Below are 19,290 nucleotides of genomic sequence, written 5' to 3' on the forward strand. Positions count from 1 at the left end.
GTAGGTGCTGCCACGTAAACTTTGTTATTTGTACTAGGAAAATGACCCCAGGAATAAGGTTGTTGGCCTGAAAAAAGGTATGTTTTTTGTCTTTTATGTGGCTGACAAATATATGTTACAAATCTAAAAAAAATTCATGCAGAATGAAGCAGCTAGGGGTGTTTACAGTACACTGAAAAGAAGTTTGGGGACCTGTATGTACTTGGTATGCAGGTGAAACAGTGATTTGAGGTGAAGCACTTTAAGACCAGCCCTGTCATCTATGGAAATGATGGCTGACAGGGTTTCATTGCAAAATGCTAACCCCAAACATCATATCCAGTAGGACACCGGCATACAAACCCACAAACGTTCAAACCCACAAATCGTGGGAATCTAAGCAAGCATTACTGCCATTTACAACAACTTTTGACAGATATGTCCAGATATGTCCAAAGTTGCGACTACACACGGTCACACTCCTGTACCCACTGTGATCATGAGTTATAAATCTCTGAAGTGCACTCCACTTCTCAGTTGGTTGTCAGATCCAAGCTTTTCACTGCATAGATTTGTGCAGAGAAAAGGTTGGATTTGATAAAAAAAAACTTCAAGAACTATTTATAAATATATATATATATGTGTGTCCCTCTATGTAATTAACTCCCTCATCTCATTAAGTCCGTCGGGAGAGATTCATTTTATACATCCAAAACTTTTCTCATCTCTTTAATTGCTCAAATCTATTATTCACGCTGGCTGGTACGTGATCAATAGGAGTGATGGTGATAGGATCTGCTTCTTCAGGATGTGACATCATACAATGTTTTGACACTCCATGAAAAAGGAATTTCTTCCTAATATTCAATCTGTGTTGATTCAGTCTCAAGTGAAGAGGCCGCGTAGTCCGTCCAATGTACGGGAGAGGACAAATTCGGCACTGGATCAGATAAATAACATTCTTGCTTTGGCAATTGAGGCGAAATTTTATAGGAAATAATTCACTAGTGGAAGAAGACTGGAATGTAGTGATGCCATCGGTGATCTGATGGCAACAAAAACGTTGTTTTTTATGGCATTTAGAGCTGCCTTTTTTAGAGGTTTCCCAAAAACATCGACCTGTTCCTTAATGATGGTCCTCAGCCTAATTTGGCTGGGCGCTAGAATACTTTTCAGGGTTGGTGCTCTTCTATAAGTGAATCTAGGCCGCTCTGGTAGTATTTTTGACAGATAAGGATCAGCTCTAAGAATATGCCAATGTTGGCGAACTATTCCTTTAATTCGCTGCACATCCTTACTATACGTAGAAATGAAATTGGAAGAATGTGTGGCATGTTTATTAGAGTGACCTATCATTCCTTTTTCAGGCTTTTTCCTTTTTATACAGTCAGATTGTGTAAGAATTTTTGTTTTATTATATGCATTAATAAGAAGCTTGTCGGGATAATGTTTTTCCCGAAACCTATCCCGAAGAACCCGAGATTGTTGTTGAAACATGTCTTAATCCGTACAATTCTTTCTTATTCGGTTGTACTGGCTGTATGGTATGTTTTGGAGCCAGTTTTTATACTACCAGAGCGGCCTAGATTCGCTTATAGAAGAGCACCAACCCTGAAAAATATTCTAGCGCCCAGCCAAATTAGGCGACAGAGGACCATCATTAAGGAACAGGTCAATGTTTTTGGGAAACCTCTCAAAAAAGGCAGCTCTAAATGCCATAAAAAACGATGTTTTTGTTGCCATCAGATCACCGATGGCAACACTACATTCCAGTCTTCTTCCACTAGTGAATTATTTCCTATAAAATTTCGCCTCAATTGCCAAAGCAAGAATGTTATTTATCTGATCCAGTGCCGAATTTGTCCTCCCCAGTACATTGGACGGACTACGCGGCCTCTTCATTTGAGACTGAATCAACACAGATTGAATATTAGAAAGAAATTCCTTTTTCATGGAGTGTCAAAACATTGTATGATGTCACATCCTGAAGAAGCAGATCCTATCACCATCACTCCTATTGATCACGTACCAGCCAGCGTGAATAATAGATTTGAGCAATTAAAGAGATTAGAAATGTTTTGGATGTATAAAATGAAGACTATCTCTCCTGACGGACTTAATGAGATGAGGGAGTTAATTACATAGAGGGACACACACACACATATATATAAATATATATATATATATATATATATATATATGTATATCAGCCTGACTGGGAGAGCATGGGTGAGCTATTACACCTTGTTTACACTGGTGTGGTGCTGTGCGGCGTCCGTTGCTGCTGTTGCTGCCGTTGCTGCCGTGTCTGCGGGGAGGTGCGACCCATAGACTGGTTTGAGTGGCATTGTGGCCGCTCTGCCAGTGGGTCTTTCCCCCCCCCGTGGGCACTGGTGTCGCGGCGGTCGTGGTCGCCGCCCAGTGCTACGCCATTTTATGCTAGGGACATTAGGAACCCACTCTAAATAGGTGGCCTTGACGTGGCGAGTGGGCTTGTACCTTTTGATCAAAAATGTATACATAACAACCTGTTAGTTTTTGATATTATGCTGAGAAGCAATCAGATCATTGTACAAGATTGTAGATGTGCACCATGTCTGTTTTCTTCCCGAATTCATATATATATATATATATATATATATATATATATAGTTCTGCAGGTGTTTTTTCCTCATCGCTCCCTCCTTTGTTCTCATTTTTATCATGTTTTTATTGCCTATATCTTCTTAGTCCTTTTGCATGTCCTCATAGGGGTTTTTCTTTATTTATATATTTATATATTATACTAATTAGTGATCCACTTTTTGAAGCCATATTCATATAACATATACTTATAATATAGGAATTTGGTAAACACTAACTATATAACTATATTGGTACTGTCTTCAGCCCCTGTCCTTATGATTTTATTTACATCATTGTTTCTCATGCATTACATTTAGTAATTGCTACTGTATATGTTTATACTTACCTAGTATCTTTATGTAGCGATCACTGATTTCCCCTGCGGCGCTGGTTTCTACTGTCAGCGGCCGCCGGAGAAATGACACTTCCACGCATGCGCAACTCTATCTCTGGCAGCGCTTACGGCTTTCCTGCAATCAGGTACCTGCAGCGCTGCAATTAGTCATAGATATGAGATTATACACAGAATTTACATATCACATTGGTACCAGTCAGTATTCTTTTATGTTTTATCATATTTTAGTGATTTTAAGTTATGAATTGTGCATCTTATTACTTGGGTTTTAGTTCCGGTTCCAGTTCGGTTCCGGTGACCCGGATGTTGTTCTATTCTATGTCTTTTTAAGCTGTGATTGTGTCCTGTATACTTATATCTGAGGAAGAGCCCGGTTCTGGCTGGAAACGCTATATGTTTTAAGCGTTGCACCCCTCCTTTTTGTCTCAATAAACATCAAATTTTAGTTCCCTTTTCAGCGCCTGAGGAGTCCCAATTTTTCCTACACCTGATCCGTTGGGTATAATGTTTTTATATATGCTTAGAAAGTACGGATCCTAAAATGTTTGCTTGGCAGGTTCTGTAAAGAGTTGTGGATGGAAGAAATAGTCATGACGGTCTGGGCTGGATCGAGAAGAAAAAGCAAAGTGATCATCTCGCTCAGAGAAGACATAATCAGATGTAACTGTATGTAATCACTTACATGGTCTGCAGAGCCTGTGTAGAGCCAAGGTCACCACTTTATGGTCACTGTATGTGGGGATATCAGTCTCTGTATAGTGGTTTTATTCGGTATCAGTTTTTGTAACATTGTCCCATCACTGTGTCGTGGTAATGGTAGTGGTCATGGTGTGGTGGTATATTTTGTCACTTGTATAGTGGTGTTATTGGTGATACTGGTCTGTGTATAGTGGTGTTTATTCAGTATCGGTATGGTAGTATTATGCCGTCACTATATGGTGGTAAAGTTAGTGGTCATGGTGAGGTGCAATTAGTTGTCCCTTGTATAGTGGTGCTAATGGTCTCTGTATAGTGTTTTTTTATGTAATAATAGTATGATGGTATTAGTCCCTGCAGTAGTAATATGTCATCCTACTGTAGCCATATTATTCTACGTTTCTAAACCCTAACCTGTGAGAAATCTTGCGTGCGCCCTTGGTGAGCTGCAATCAGTGGCGTTGCTAGGGTTGGTGTCACCCGGTGCGGTAGAAAATGGTGTCTCCCCCCCCTCCCCCCAGTAAGTTTTTAGCCTGTTGTGACAGACACCACTGTTGTAGCGCATTGTGAGAAATTCCAGTATAATAATCAGATATACCAGTTGCCACAGAATGGGAAAGTGTTAAAGAAGTTTTCACCATTTAAATATACAGCTCCCAGAATTACTTAAAGGGGTACTCCACTGGAAAACATTTACTTTTATATCAACTGGTGCCAGAAAGTTAAACAGATTTTTAAATTACTTCTATTTAAAATCTTAGCACTTACAGTACTTATAAGCTGGTGTATGCTCCACAGGAAGTTGTGTAGTTCTTTCCAATCTGACCACAGTGCTATTTGCTGACACCTCTGTCCATGTCAGGAACTGTCAAGAGCAGGATAGGTTTGCTATGGGGATTTGCTCCTACTATGGACAGTTCTTGACATGGACAGAGGTGTCAGCACAGAGCACTGTGGTCAGACAGAAAAGAAATTAAAAAAGAAAATAACTTCCTGTGAATCGCTTATACAGCAGCTAATAATTACTGGAAGGATTAAGATTTTTAAATAGAAGTAATTTACAAATCTGTTTAACTTTGTAGCATCAGTTGATTAAAAAAAAATGTTTTCCAGTAGAGTACCCCTTTGAGCAGTGGTGAGGTTATGCTGGGAGTTGTAGTTTCACTGACCATAACTGTAGAACTGACAAGCGACTACAGCTCTGATAGGACATAGTGAGGAGAATACACAATATCAGTGACTACAGGTGACGTCTTCTCTATAGTGAGGAGAATGTACAATGATATCAGTGACTACAGGTGACGTCTTCTCTATAGTGAGGAGAATGTACAATGATATCAGTGACTACAGGTGACGTCTTCTCTATAGTGAGGAGAATGTACAATGATATCAGTGACTACAGGTGACGTCTTCTCTATAGTGAGGAGAATACACAATGATATCAGTGACTACAGGTGATGTCTTCTCTATAGTGAGGAGAATACACAATGATATCAGTGATTACAGGTGACGTCTTCTCTATAGTGAGGAGAATACGGAATGATATCAGTGACTACAGGTGATGTCTTCTCTATAGTGAGGAGAATGTACAATGATATCAGTGACTACAGGTGACGTCTTCTCTATAGTGAGGAGAATACACAATGATATCAGTGACTACAGGTGACGTCTTCTCTATAGTGAGGAGAATGTACAATGATATCAGTGACTACAGGTGACGTCTTCTCTATAGTGAGGAGAATACACAATGATATCAGTGACTACAGGTGACGTCTTCTCTATAGTGAGGAGAATACACAATGATATCAGTGACTACAGGTGACATCTCTATAGTGAGGAGAATACACAATGATATCAGTGATTACAGGTGACGTCTTCTCTATAGTGAGGAGAATACACAATGATTTCAGTGACTACAGGTGACGTCTTCTCTATAGTCTTCACTTATCTAATTCAGATGGTACATACTGCCTGGTCCAGCTAAATCTTCTGTCTGTAGAATGTGACGCCCAGACGTCTCCTCACTATGTCAGCGCATTCTCATCCTCTATATGAAAACAATTATTATTATAAACCTGCCAGACACTGTATCCTCTAAATATAATACTACTATACACTATACTCTTTGATTATAAACCTTCCATACACCATACCCACTGAATATAATAATACCACACACTGTACATTCTGAATATAATACCATCACATACTGTACCCTCTGAATATAATAATACCACACACTGTACATTCTGAATATAATACCATCACATACTGTACCCTCTGAATATAAATCTGCCACATACTGTACCCCTGAATATAATACTATTACATACTGTACCCTCTGAATATAATACCAACACATACTGTACCCTCTGAATATATTACTACCACCCACTGCGCCCTCTGAATATAATACTTAGAGATGAGCAAACTACAGTAAATTCAACTCGTCACAAACTTCTCGGCTCGGCAGTTGATGGCTTTTCCTGCATAAATTAGTTCAGCTTTCAGGTGCTCCCGTGGGCTGGAAAAGGTGGATATTGTCCTAGGAGAATCTTTCCTATGAATGTATCCACCTTTTCCAGCCCACCGGAGCACCTGAAGGCTGAACTAATTTACGCAGGATAAGTCATCAACTGCTGAGCCGAGAAGTTCGTGACGAATCGAATTTACTGTAAGTTCGCTCATCTCTAATAATACTACCACAAACTGCGCCCTCTGAATATAATACTACCACAAACTGCGCCCTCTGAATATAACGTTGCCATACAGTGCACCCTCTGAATATAATACCACAACCGCAGTAACACCCCTCAACATCCGTTAGCTGATGCTATTACCATGGGAGGGGGGTATTGGTGGTGTTGCTAGTGGATGATCGGGGTGCTACTACTGGGGGGGGGGGGTGTTGCTGAAGGATGATGAGGGTGCTACTGGCCATCCCCCCTGGTAGTATCACCCCCATCATCCATCGGCAGGATCATCCTCCTGGCAGGAGCACCGCCATCATCCACCATCAGGATCTGCTGATGGAGGTGCTGCTGCTGGGGGGGGGGGGGGTAGTTGCTGGCGGATGATGAGGGTGCTACTGCCAGGGGGGGAGCATTAGGTAGGCAGCAGTTCCCCCACATTAGGTAGGTAGCAGTTTCCCCACATTAGGTAGCATCTTTTCCCCACATTAGGCAGCATAGATTCCCCACATTTGGTACCAGTTTCCCCACATTAAGTAGGTACCAGTTACCCCACATTAGGTAGCAATTTCCCCACATTAGGTAGCAGTTTCCCCACATTCGGTAGCACAGATTCCCCACATTAGCTAGCATAGACTCCCCACATTAGGTAGCATAGACTCCGCACATTAGGTAGCATAGACTCCGCACATTAGGTAGCATAGACTCCCCACATTAGGTAGCATAGACTCCGCATATTAGGTAGCATAGACTCCCCACATTAGGTAGCATAGACTCCGCACATTAGGTAGCATAGACTCCGCACATTAGGTAGCATAGACTCCCCACATTAGGTAGCATAGACTCCGCACATTAGGTAGCATTGACTCCCCACATTAGGTAGCATAGACTCCGCACATTAGGTAGCATAGACTCCGCACATTAGGTAGCATAGACTCCGCACATTAGGTAGCATAGACTCCCCACATTAGGTAGCATAGACTCCCCACATTAGGCCGCAGGTTCCCCACAATGCGTCAAAGTCTCCCCACACACACACACACACACACACACACACACGCACACACACACAAAAAAACACATACAACACAGAGAGACACACACACAAACACACAGTCAGAGAGACACACACTCACTCACAGACAGACACACAGAGTCACACAGTCACACACACACAGAGTCACACACAGAGTAACACACACACACACACACAGAGTCACACACACACACAGAGTCACACACACACACACACAGATTCACACACACAAACATAGATAGAGACAGACACACACTCACCCATCCAGCGCAGCGATCCTTCTCACCGGGCGCAATGCTAGTGACGTAACTGACGTCCCCCTGCGCGGCCATGCGGTGTGACGTCAGGCCGGCGCAGACGTGGGAGCGGAGGCCGGGCACAGTACTGGTGAAGGTGAGGGGGGGGGGGGGGGTTGCTAACAGACGGGCGCACCGCACACACAGCACGGGGGGGGGGGGTTGTGCTGACGGATGGGAGGCCGGTCGGGCACATAGGGGGGTGTCAGTGTAGCTGGGGAGGGGGTGTGGGTGCTGCGGAGCGTCTTGGTGTCACCCCATTAGGTTGGTGTCACCCGGTGCAATTAATACATTGTACACATTGCATAGACATGCATTGAGGGGGTGGGGCATGACGTCACGAGGGGGGGGGGAGAAGTGACATCATGATACTCTGTCCCCTGCACCGCCCATCAGCCACAGAGCATGACTGCGCAGGGGAAGGAGAGTAGCATGCAGTGTCTGTGAGGGAAGGGTAGGGGGCAGCAGACTGAGCAAATAGGCCCACAAGTAATTGTCTATGTGAGAGATGATGGCAATAAGGGGGAGTCTGTGTCAATCGTTGCATGAGCAGCAGTGGGTCTTTTGGTCACATTTGGCATTTGGTCAAAGCCCGTTTGGTCAGGCAGCAGTGGGAACAGTATGGACAATACCAGAAGGCAATAGCAGTGTAAAAGATTGAATTGTATTGCTATAAAGGCTGGGAATGGGTAGCAGAAGCGAGGGACCAAGGAACCAAAGATGTCTTAGTCTTGTTTGCAGTCTGTGGGAGAAGTTGTCATGGTGGTCTGGCCCAGATGATGAAGAAAAGGTAAGAGAACATAAATAGTCATAGAATACATCAGCTGTTAATAACTGCATGTGATAGGTCTGTATTCTGTGACTACATCTGATCAGTACAACATGAGGGAATGGATTTAGATTATAGGGGGTGCACAAGCAGCAGTTGCACCACAGGCCCTGGTGTCAAAGGGGGCGCCAGGGCACATCTGCCCCACAAGAAACCAGTATTATAAATGGCATATTGTAGACAAGAGGCCCTGTTGCAGATTTTGCATTGGGGCCCAGAAGCTACAAGTTACGTCTCTGACCAGATGGGAAAACCCCTTGGAATACAATACAGTGATAAAATAGGATATCCTATCAGGTGGGAAAAACCCTTCAAATACAATAACCAAGTGCATCATGTCAGAATACTTACTTGTTATATTTGGATACTTTAATAGAATTAGAAGTCCATATCCCAGAGTACTGGTGACGGATTCCTGTCCTGCAAAAAATATATCCAGCGATGAAGAAAGTAAATTTGGTAGATTGAATTCTGAATGTGGATTCTTGCTCTCCTGGAAAAAAAATAATAATAATTACCAGTTTAATAATAATTTGGCCCAAACCTTCTTTCTGATGCATGCCTTGTCAGGAAAACTATATATTCTGATTGCCAATAGATCATGGATTTGCATTTCACACAGGGCCGCCATCTAGAGATGAGCAGAGTTTTAAAAAATTCGATTCGGCCGATTCGCTGAAATTTTTCGAAAAGTTTGTTTCGGATCTAATAAATTTGCGGAAACTATTAAAAATGACTATTTTTGGCCTACAGAGAGCCCCAATAGGGGTGTAGAACACTTTGCCTTGCTGTAACACGCATAGGGAGTGTGCTGAGTTACAGAAATCATACTGTTATTCATTATGACATGCAGATTACAGACATTGCTATTAGAATCACTGCTGCAGAGCATCTATGTGGCAGCAGGGAGACCATAAGGTGTCAAATTGAAGAGGAAAAAGAGATCTTTTATGTCATATTTAATTTAATTTGATGTGAAAATTTTATTTTTATATTACCCATTCTGGGGAGCATCGAGCTGGCGGTCCTCCGTCAGGCGAGATACCACCTGTTTCAACCCCTGCTTCTCAGTGCCCCCCTGATTATGAAAGTATGAATGTTTCATTTAATCAGTTATGGTTCATTGCTATTGCTCCAACATGTTTCATTGGATTGCTGTGATAATTCCACAGGTCATATGACGTTGAGGGCCTTGATAAAATTACAACCGCTAAGATTAAAAGATTAATGTTGAAATCTCTATTGAAGATGTATGTTAGCTAGTGCTACCATCAAAAAAAATGTTGGCCCAGGCCCAGCAGCAACAGTACGCCAAGTAGTTCCTGAAACACACAGAGTGGAGCAGAAGCAGCATGAGTACACAAGAGGGGTTCACAACCCCTAACATTAAAAGGTAAATGTTGAAATCTCAATTGAAGATGCATATTAGCTAGTGCTACCATCTAAAAATGTAAAAGGACCAAGCCCAGAAGCATCAGTAAGCCAAGTAGTCCCTGACAGACACTGGAGCAGTCAGGCGCAGGCACCAACAGTACACCCAAGGGTTTCATAACCCCTTACATTGAAAGAACAATGTTGAAATTTCTATTAAGCATGTATTTAGCTAGTGCTAAACATCAAAAAATTTGAGGCCCAAGGCCAGAAGCATCGGTAAGCCAAGTAGTTCCTGAAACACACAGTCAGGAGCAGGCATAAGTAGTACCCAAGAGGGTTTCATAACCCCTTACATTGAAAGATCAAGCTTGAAATCTCAATTAAGCATTTATGTTAGCTAGTGCTACCATAACATATATTTGGAGTTAATATCCGAGTCCCAGCAGCATCAGAAAACTATATATTGGCTGAATGACACAGCCTGGAAAGCATAAGTGTACCATATGTCTGTACCATAAGTGTACCATATGTCTGTACCATACAGACATTTAGTGTCTGTATGGTACAGCCTGAAGGTGGCTGAAGCATGAGGAGATAATATAGTGGCTGAATGACACAGCGTGGAGGTGTTGGCAGCATGAGGAGACCATATAGTGGCTGAATGACACAGTGTGGAGGTGTTGGCAGCATGAGGTGACCATATAGTGGTTGAATGGCACAGCCAGAAGTTGGCAGCAGCATGAGTAGACACTAGGCCTTCACAACCGAAGATTTTGGGTAGCTAATGCTACCATAACAAAAATTTTATTCCCAGACCCAGGCCCAGCAGCAGTATCAGTAAACCATATATTGATTGAATGACACAGCCTGGAGTTGGCTGAAGCACGAGGAGACCATTGAAATGTATGATTTTTTTTATTTAAATTTAAGATTTTAAAATCTAAATTAAGGATTTCGAAATTAAACTTTTAACTCCCAAGTTTTAGTGTCCCGGGTCCCGGCGTGTGGGTACAAAGGGCCAAATCTATCAAGGAAGCCCAATGACAGAGCCTGGAGGTGGCATCACTATGAGTTTACAAGATGGATTCACAACCCCTAACATTAAAATGTTTATGTTAAAATCTGTATACGAGATGTATGTTAGCTAGTGCTAACCTCAAGAAATTTTAGGCACAGGCCCAGCAGCATTACTAAGCCATATAGTTGCTGAAACACAGCCTGGAGAAGGCAGCAGGATGCGTACATAAGAGGGCTACACAACCCGTAACATTAAAACATCAATGTTAAAATCTCTATTGAGCATGTATGTTTGTTAGTGCTGAAATAAAAAATTGTACAATCCAAGACAGTCCCAGCAGCATCAGAAAACAATATATTGGCCGAATGATACAGCCTGGAGATGGGGAAAGCATAAGGAGTCCATACAGTGTCTGAATGGTACAGCCTGGAGTTGGCTGAAGCATTAGGAGACCATATAGTGGCTGAATGGCACAGCCTGGAGGTGGCAGCAGCAGCATCAGGAGTACTGAAAGTGACCCGGTGACAGAGTGGTGCGGTGGGTGGCAATACCAGTACCCGGTGATGAAGGTGGCTGGAATGTTTGTAACTGGGGAGCAGTGCCTTAAATCTGTTTTGCACTATCCATATTTGGGTTGGTGTAGCACCATGGTCAATCTACTCTGACACATTTGGCATTGGTGGGTGGAAGTCCTAGCGGCTCCATGCCTGATTCATCTTCACAAAAGGTCAGTCTCTCCACATCTTTTGTGGACAGACGAGTTCTCCTTGGGGTGACTTTGGCTCCCGCCGCACTAAATACCGACTCTGATGCCACACTACTGGACGGGCAGGACAGCTTTTCCAGGGAAAACTCTGCAAGTTGCGGCCACAAATCGAGTTTGGCTGCCCAGAAGTCCAGCGGATCTTCAAGGTGTGTTGGCATGGGCATGTCAAGGTATGCCACCACCTGCTGGTTCAGGTCCTGCTCCATGTCTACCTGCTGCTGATGAGTTGCTTCCCTATGTGGGTGAAGAAAGCTACTCATCAGCGACTGTAGACTCAGGCTGCTGCTGATGGAGCTGGTACTGCTCCTGCCACCCCACCCCTCTTCACCACCCATAGCAGTGGAAGGTGAGCGCAGAGGGCCCCCCGAGTAAGACCTGCTAGTGGATAGAAGATGTCGCAGATAGGCATCAGTTAACTGACTAGGTAGGATCTCTCTGTAGTAGGTCAGTTTGTCCTCCCTCTCAGTGGGTGTAAAAAAGGCCCCCATTTTGTGCCGGTAGTGAGGGTCTAATAAGTTGGAGACCCAGAAGTCATCCTGCTGCCGAATGGTGACAATTCGGATGTCACTACGCAAGTGAGCATGCATCGTGGCATTTGTGCAAGTGACTCGGAGGGACTCCCTGCCTCCATCTCCACTGCATACTGCCACAGTGTGTCTGGGTCCTCTGTCTCGCCTTCCTCATAATCCTTTAGCTCCTCTACTTCATCATGCTCCTCCTCTCCTTTCAGATGACTAGAACCATCCCATCAAACCTAAACTGTGCTCCATCCTCCTCCTCCTCCAGTTCAGCCCCCACAGTGCTCATGTTGCTGTGAGATGTAGGCGCAACGTCTCCATTGCCCTGACCAGCCATCGTTTCCCCCACTTGTTGTAGTAGATGAAGCAGTGGAATGACGTCGTTCATCACATAATCCTGGCGATATACGTATAATGTGGCTTCCTCCAAGGACCTGAGCAAACGGCAGGTGTCACGTATGAGTTGCCACTGGTTCACATTGAAGTTACACACGAGATTACCCCTATCCGCTTGGATCATCAAGAAATCGATGATGGCTTTTCTCTGTTCGTACAGGTCCAACTTATGCAGTGTGGAATTCCAACGTGTGGCAACGTCACAAATCAGACAATGTTGGGGGATACCATTCTAACACTGCAGCTCAAGGAGGGTGTGCTTTGCGTTATACGAGTGGCTGAAATTCATGCAAAGTTTCCATCCCATTTTTAGGATGTCTTGCAAATGGGGGGGGGGGGAACACTTCAGGAACTGCTTGACAACCAGATTTAACACGTGTGCCATTCGGCTGAGGTGGTGGAGCCTTGGCTGGCTGAAGGAGGGAGCGGCTGGCCACTGGGTGATGCAGTAGGCTGGACCACTACATCGGAGCCACGGTTCTCCCAGGCCACTTTATGGTGACAAAGCATGTGTTGATGCAGGGCTGTGGTGCCAACATTGCTACCCTGTCCACGCTTCACCTTCTGCCAACATATCTTGCATGCGGCTATGTGAACCTCCTCTGGATGCTTGATGAAAAACTGCCACTCCGCCGAGTAGCTGATTTTCCCACCAACAGTCCGCACTAATTGACTGCTACTGCCGCCGTTTGCAGGAACCCCTGTTCTACTACCTCCCGGAAAGGTAGGCTGCCGCGAAGCAGGTGGTCTTCCCCAGGCACGTTTGGCTCCAGAATTTCCACTTCTGCCATCACGCTGACTGCCAACCATGCTACCGCCTTGATGGCTCAGCTGCTGCCTCACGGCAACCTGCAACTCTCTTCTCCTGATGATGATGAAGCCCCTTCTGCACCTGGCTCCCAATTGCGATCGACTTCATCATCATCGAGTGGTGTCTGCATGTCACTGATGTCCTCCTCAGGTTCCTCAACAGTGTCTGCTTCGGGACCCTGAACCCTGGCAACACAACCTCCCACGTCACTCTCCTCATCACTACTTGCCCGCCTAGCGGAGGAAGTCGCGCATGTCTTCTCCCCTTCTTGGCTGTCCAGTAGCTGCTGACTGTCCTCTATAAGATCGTCCTCAGTGAATAGTGGAGCTGTACCCACAGCATAAGTTACTTCTGTAGGAGAGGGAACAGCATAGGACAGAGGCAATGGGAGGACAGGGGTCTCAGGAACCCACCGACTATTGACTGGGGGTGTCAGATGTCACTTGTGATGAAGTGGATGACCGTGTTATTTAATCGACGACGGCAGATGGGTTGCTGGTCGAGATACGACCTCTAGCTGATATCGGGAGCTCAGACCTTTCGCTGCGACTCCTGCTGCCACTCACCCCAAGTCTGCTGCCAACTCTGTCTGAAGGAGTTAGGCCTCTACCACTCCTCTGTGCACGTCCTGGCACTTCTCTGCCTGACATACTTAGTGCGTATATGAGGGGAGTACAATACGCTTCACTACTCTTAAAACAGTATTTGTCTACAACAGCAGCAGGTGATTATTTTTGGCTGTCCTTTCACAGTATGTAGGCCCTTGACAGATTAACAGGAACAAAATAGTACACTACTTAGATGTAGGTATCTGGTATGCACTGACGAGGGCAGAAAAATGCTTTACAGTACACTTAAAAAAGTATCTGAGTACAACACCAGCCGATGAGTACTTTTGGCTGGACTTTCACCGTATGTAGGCCCTTCACCGTATGTCGGCCCTTGATGTAGGTATGCCGTATGCACTGATGAGGGCAAAAAAATGTGCTACAGTACACTTGGAAAACGTATTTTCATAAAACAACAGCCAGTGATAAGTTTTCCTTGGCCTTTCACTGTATGTAACTTGTTACAGATTAACAGGTACAAAAACGTGCACTACTTAGATGTAAGTATGTGGTATGCAAAAAAGAGGGCAAAAAAAATGCACTACAGTACACTTGGAAAGCATATTTTCGGAAAACACCAGCCGGTGATTACTTTTGCCTGGACTTTCCCAGTATCTAGACTTGTTACAGATTTACAGATACAAAATAGTACACTGCTTTGATGTAGGTATGTGGTATGCACGTATGAGGGCAGAAAAATGCACTACAGTCCACTGAAAAAACTTATTTTTGCACAGAATCAGGACACAACAGTGCAGCACAAAAAAAATAAATGTGTATTAAACCCAAAATTGCACTCTGTCACAGAGAATTAAGAATGGAGTGAACTGCTGATTATTATACCGTCTACAGACTAGTATAAGCAGCAGCTGATTTCTTGTGGAAAAAATGAAGTTTAAGGAGAACTCCAGAATACAAAAATTGTCCCCCATACTGCCGGCAGTAAAAAAATAAATAGATACATATTAACTCTGCAGGGTGTCCAAACTTTTGCAGATGCCATTTTTTTTTCTGTTATTTTGAAAGTGTAAATGATGGAAATAAAATCTAACTTTAGTTTTTATGTCTAATCTGTAATTTGATGCCTTTTGGAGATTTTTCCATCTTTCCTTGGCCTTTTTATGCACATTAATACAAATTTTTACCTGGGGTGCCCAAACTTTTAATCCCCACTGTATACTGAGTGCCCATACTAAAGTTGTCAATAGACTTAGTGCTTCCCTACCAGTGTGTCTCCAGCTGTTTCAAAACTACTGCCAGCATGCCGGGAAAGCCAAAGGCTCTTGATTTGTCAACTGTGGGGGATATTTCTTCCAAAATGACAAATGAAATGAAATCATTTAGTTCTAACCTGTTGCATCTTTATGAGGAAAGCATCAACATAGTCTCGGGGGGCAGCGGGGTCCAGTGTTGCCTCGTGTTCCCGCACTATGGCTTCTGCATAGTCCAGCTGTGCTTGGTAGTTCTCCTGCAGCTTGTGATGAGGCCCCGGGAAATAGCTTAGAATTGATGGTATGAAATTGTACAACTATGAAAACAATAACATAATATAGTCACAGCAATACAAAAGTGGTATAAAAGATATACATTGAAAAAAGATTTACCCCCTCACTGTGACCAGATTCACTCTGATGGATTTTCACACCAACAAACATTTCAGGCCACCCCCAATAGAAGACCATTTTTCAATGCAATTTTGTGTGGTCTTCTCAAAGTTGTTTCACTGTCATCCTAGGGGGCATTCCAGCTAAATACATTGATCGTATAATAAGATATGTCAAATGGTGATGAGCGGCAGGGGCCATATTCGAATTTGCAATATTTAGCGAAAATATGGACAAATATTTGTCCTATGTTCATGAAATTCGCAGATTCGCTATGTTCATTCACTTTTTTTTCCCATGTGAAAATCGTAATGAAATTCGCATAGTGCGCATGCGCGATTATATCCTTTCAACTAACACTATGCCCTACACTAGAATCTATCTGCTAAACTAACCTACCCTATCTAAAGCTAAAACAAGGGAGGGATCAGTGTCCTCTGGAAGTGCCGATATTTGTGAATATTTGCATATTCGCATATACGAAATATTCGAGCTCCAAACCGACTCACACAGTAAGTAATATTGAAGCCTTCTTTGGACCACAAGCTGGAAGCAGGGAGGGATGATCACTTATTTTTTTCCCTTTACACAGTACTCATCATTGTTGTGATGTGTACTGTGAAAAAAAAAAAGAATATTCTTCATTACTCTATATTCAAAATATTAGCAAAATCGCGAAGTGCCGATATTCGCGGTAAAAATACGCATTTCGAATATTCGTGCTCAACACGTGCCAAAGATGTCTGATCTGGCTCTGGGTCTCTCCCTTGGAATTTCCAACTATTTGGGTAATCTTAGATAACAGTTTATTGACATCGTTCTAAGTCTAATAAACCAAAAGAGGTTCCCTGAGGAAGCTCTATGCGAAACGGCGTTGGGGTGGCGTCCTTAAGTAGCTAAGATGTCAGCATGATGCAAGCTTGACATGCTGGGGGTCTCGTTCTGTATCTGAGGGCTGTATTGTGTAGGATCTGCTGGATTTTGTTGTCTGTGTGGCTCAAATATGTGCAATATATTATTCATTATTTGTGTGTATACCCAGACATATGTAGTTGTATGTTCGCTAGTATATGTTTATACAGCCAGATTTATCAAAAACTGTGCAGGGGAAAATTGCCCAGTTGCCCATAGCAACCAATCAGATCGCTTCTTTTATTTTGCAGAGGTCTTGTTCAAGTATTTCACACTACGTAATTCCCGCGGAATTCCGCAAACGGAATTACGCGCTTAGAACAGAAACATCAGTGTGAATGGGTTTCCGCGAGACCCGTTCACACTGCGGAATTGTTCTGCGCAAAGAAAGAACATGTTCACTCTTTGCGCGGAAGTCTGCGAACACTGCATAGCCATCGATGGTGACGTTGCAGTGCCGCGTGGTCCTACTGTCGAAGTATTTCCGCTTGCTCGCTGAATTCTGCAAGCGGAGATTCCGTTCACAATCCATAGTGTGAACATACCCTTAGAATTGAAAGAAGCGATCTGATTGGTTGCTATGGTCAACTGGGCAAATGTTCCTCTGCACCGATTTTGATAAATCTCCCCCATTAATGTGTGAATACACCTTATAGGAGATTGCCTCCATTTGTAATTTGCTGCATGCACTAGATGCCCACCTTATTACCCATGGAATAGACGCCTTTGTAGTCTGTCTGTTGCTGTTCCTTTTTAATTGATTTTATTAATATTTACCTTTTGTCAATAAAGATTATACACATTTGCATTACGCTGTCTCAGTATGACTCTATGGGGATTCTAATCGTATTAAGGCTGGGTTCCCATTACGTTTTCCCCATAGGGGAGCGCATAGGGCAGGGGAGAGCTAAAAACTTGCGCTCCCGTATGTAATTAATTTCAATGAGCCGACCACAGTGAAACGTTCAGTCCGGTCAGCTGATTTTTGCCCTGTATGCGCTTTCCCCCTGCACCTAAAACCGTGGTCGACCGTGGTTTTAGGTCCGGTTGTAAAAGCGCATACAGGGCAAAAATGAGCCAACCGGACTGAACGTTTCACTGTGGTCGGCTCATTGAAATTAATTACATACGGGAGCGCAAGTTTTTAGCTCTCCCCTGCCCTATGCGCTCCCGTATGGGGGTAACGTAATGGGAACCCAGCCTAAGTCTGATGACAGATTTATACCCACAATGGCCCAGATTTATCAAACTGTGTGAGAGAAAAGTGGAGGAGCAACCAATCACAACTCAGGTTTCACTTTACCACAGCTCATTAGCTGAGCTGTGATTGGTTGTTGTGGGAAAATCTCCATTTTTTTTCTCTCACACAGTTTGATAAATCTGGACCAATGTTGCTACATGTAACATATATCAGACATGTTGAGACCTTTCCTCTTACATCTGCTACTGATAGGAAGGGAGTTTCTCCCCCCAAAGCACATGCACCCCTATACATTGGAAGATATATGGCAGTGTTTCCCAACCAGGGTACCTCCAGCTGTTGCAAAACTACAACTCCCAGCATGCCCAGACAGCCGTTGGCTGTCTGGGCATGCTGGGATTTGTAGTTTTGCAACAGCTGGAGTTACCCCGGCTGCGATCCTGTGTCATCTCCTCAAGCTTTATAATTGAGGTGTTAGATTATAAACCGAGGACACATGACCTGCCCTGTGGGGCTAAAAATCGCTGTATAGCCCTAACCGGATTCATCCTGACTTGCCCCATACCTTTACTGTCACCTAATTAAAACAAAAAAATTTAAATAAAATAAAAAAACTTTCGACATGTCACATAGATGTCAAAAGTTATGATCGGTAGGGGTCTTAATGCTCAGACCCTGACCAATCTCTAGATTTAGATGGGAGAAGAGCGTGGCTCCATTGTAAGTCTATAGAAGCCATCTTCTTAAAATAAGTCAGATCAAGCAGCTAGGGAGACAGCACGACCTGCCTGCGCTAGGACCACTAGGGAATGCGGCGTCTCATAAACGGCAATGCATTCCGTGCAGAGTCCGCAAAAAAGAATGGGTGTCCACTTTTTCTGCGGACACCGAAATACTGCTATGTGCACGGCGCAACAGAATCCCATTGAAATCAATGGGACTCTGCTGCTGCGGAATCCCCATATTGGAATTCCACACAAAAATTCTGGCGTGTGAACATTGCCTTAGGGTGCGTTCACACTGCGGAATCTCCGCTGGCTGAATTCAGCGAGTGGAAATTCCTTGTGGTGGCCGCCGCCAAAAATACTTCGGCGCTAGGGCCGCAGGGCACTGAGCCGTCACCATTGACGGCTATGCAGTGCTCGTGGAATCCGCGCAAAGAATGAACATGTTCTCAGTTTGTGCGGAACAGTTTCAGCGGCGGAATTGTCCTCAGTGTGAACGGATCTCGCGGAGACCCATTAACATTAATGTTAAGTTCACACTGCGGAATTCCGCTTGCGCCCGTGGAATTCCGTAGTGTGAACATAGCCTTACACTCAAAAACACAGAGAATTTTGGTAGTTGCATGTCAGGTTATGGCCACTTGATGGCAGTCACATACTTTGCTGGAATTGTGTAACTGATAATCAGTCAACATAAAAGCTTCTATACATATAAGGGCAGCCGAGAGCACGATGAGGAAACACATTCCAGATCATAGTTCTCTTATAAACAGCATTTCATCAACTTGATTTTGCAGACATAGGGGGAGATTCTCAAAAACTGCTGTAATTTCTGTTCCAGCGATATCATT

General features: G+C 43.8%; 1 protein-coding gene across 1 annotated transcript in view; it reads right to left on the bottom strand.

Moving 5' to 3' along the window:
• The window catches only part of LOC130291615 (cytochrome P450 2B1-like), a 66,450-nt gene that overhangs the window by 6,621 nt on the left and 40,539 nt on the right, over nt 1-19,290 (bottom strand). The window contains exons 5-6 of the mRNA XM_056540578.1: nt 15,349-15,525; nt 8,858-8,999 (exon numbers count right to left, since the gene is read on the bottom strand). Coding sequence (XP_056396553.1) covers nt 8,858-8,999; nt 15,349-15,525 — 319 coding nt within the window. The remainder of the gene's footprint in view (nt 1-8,857; nt 9,000-15,348; nt 15,526-19,290) is intronic.

The sequence above is a fragment of the Hyla sarda genome, chromosome 9 (assembly GCF_029499605.1).
Source record: "Hyla sarda isolate aHylSar1 chromosome 9, aHylSar1.hap1, whole genome shotgun sequence".
Classification (NCBI taxonomy): domain Eukaryota; kingdom Metazoa; phylum Chordata; class Amphibia; order Anura; family Hylidae; genus Hyla; species Hyla sarda.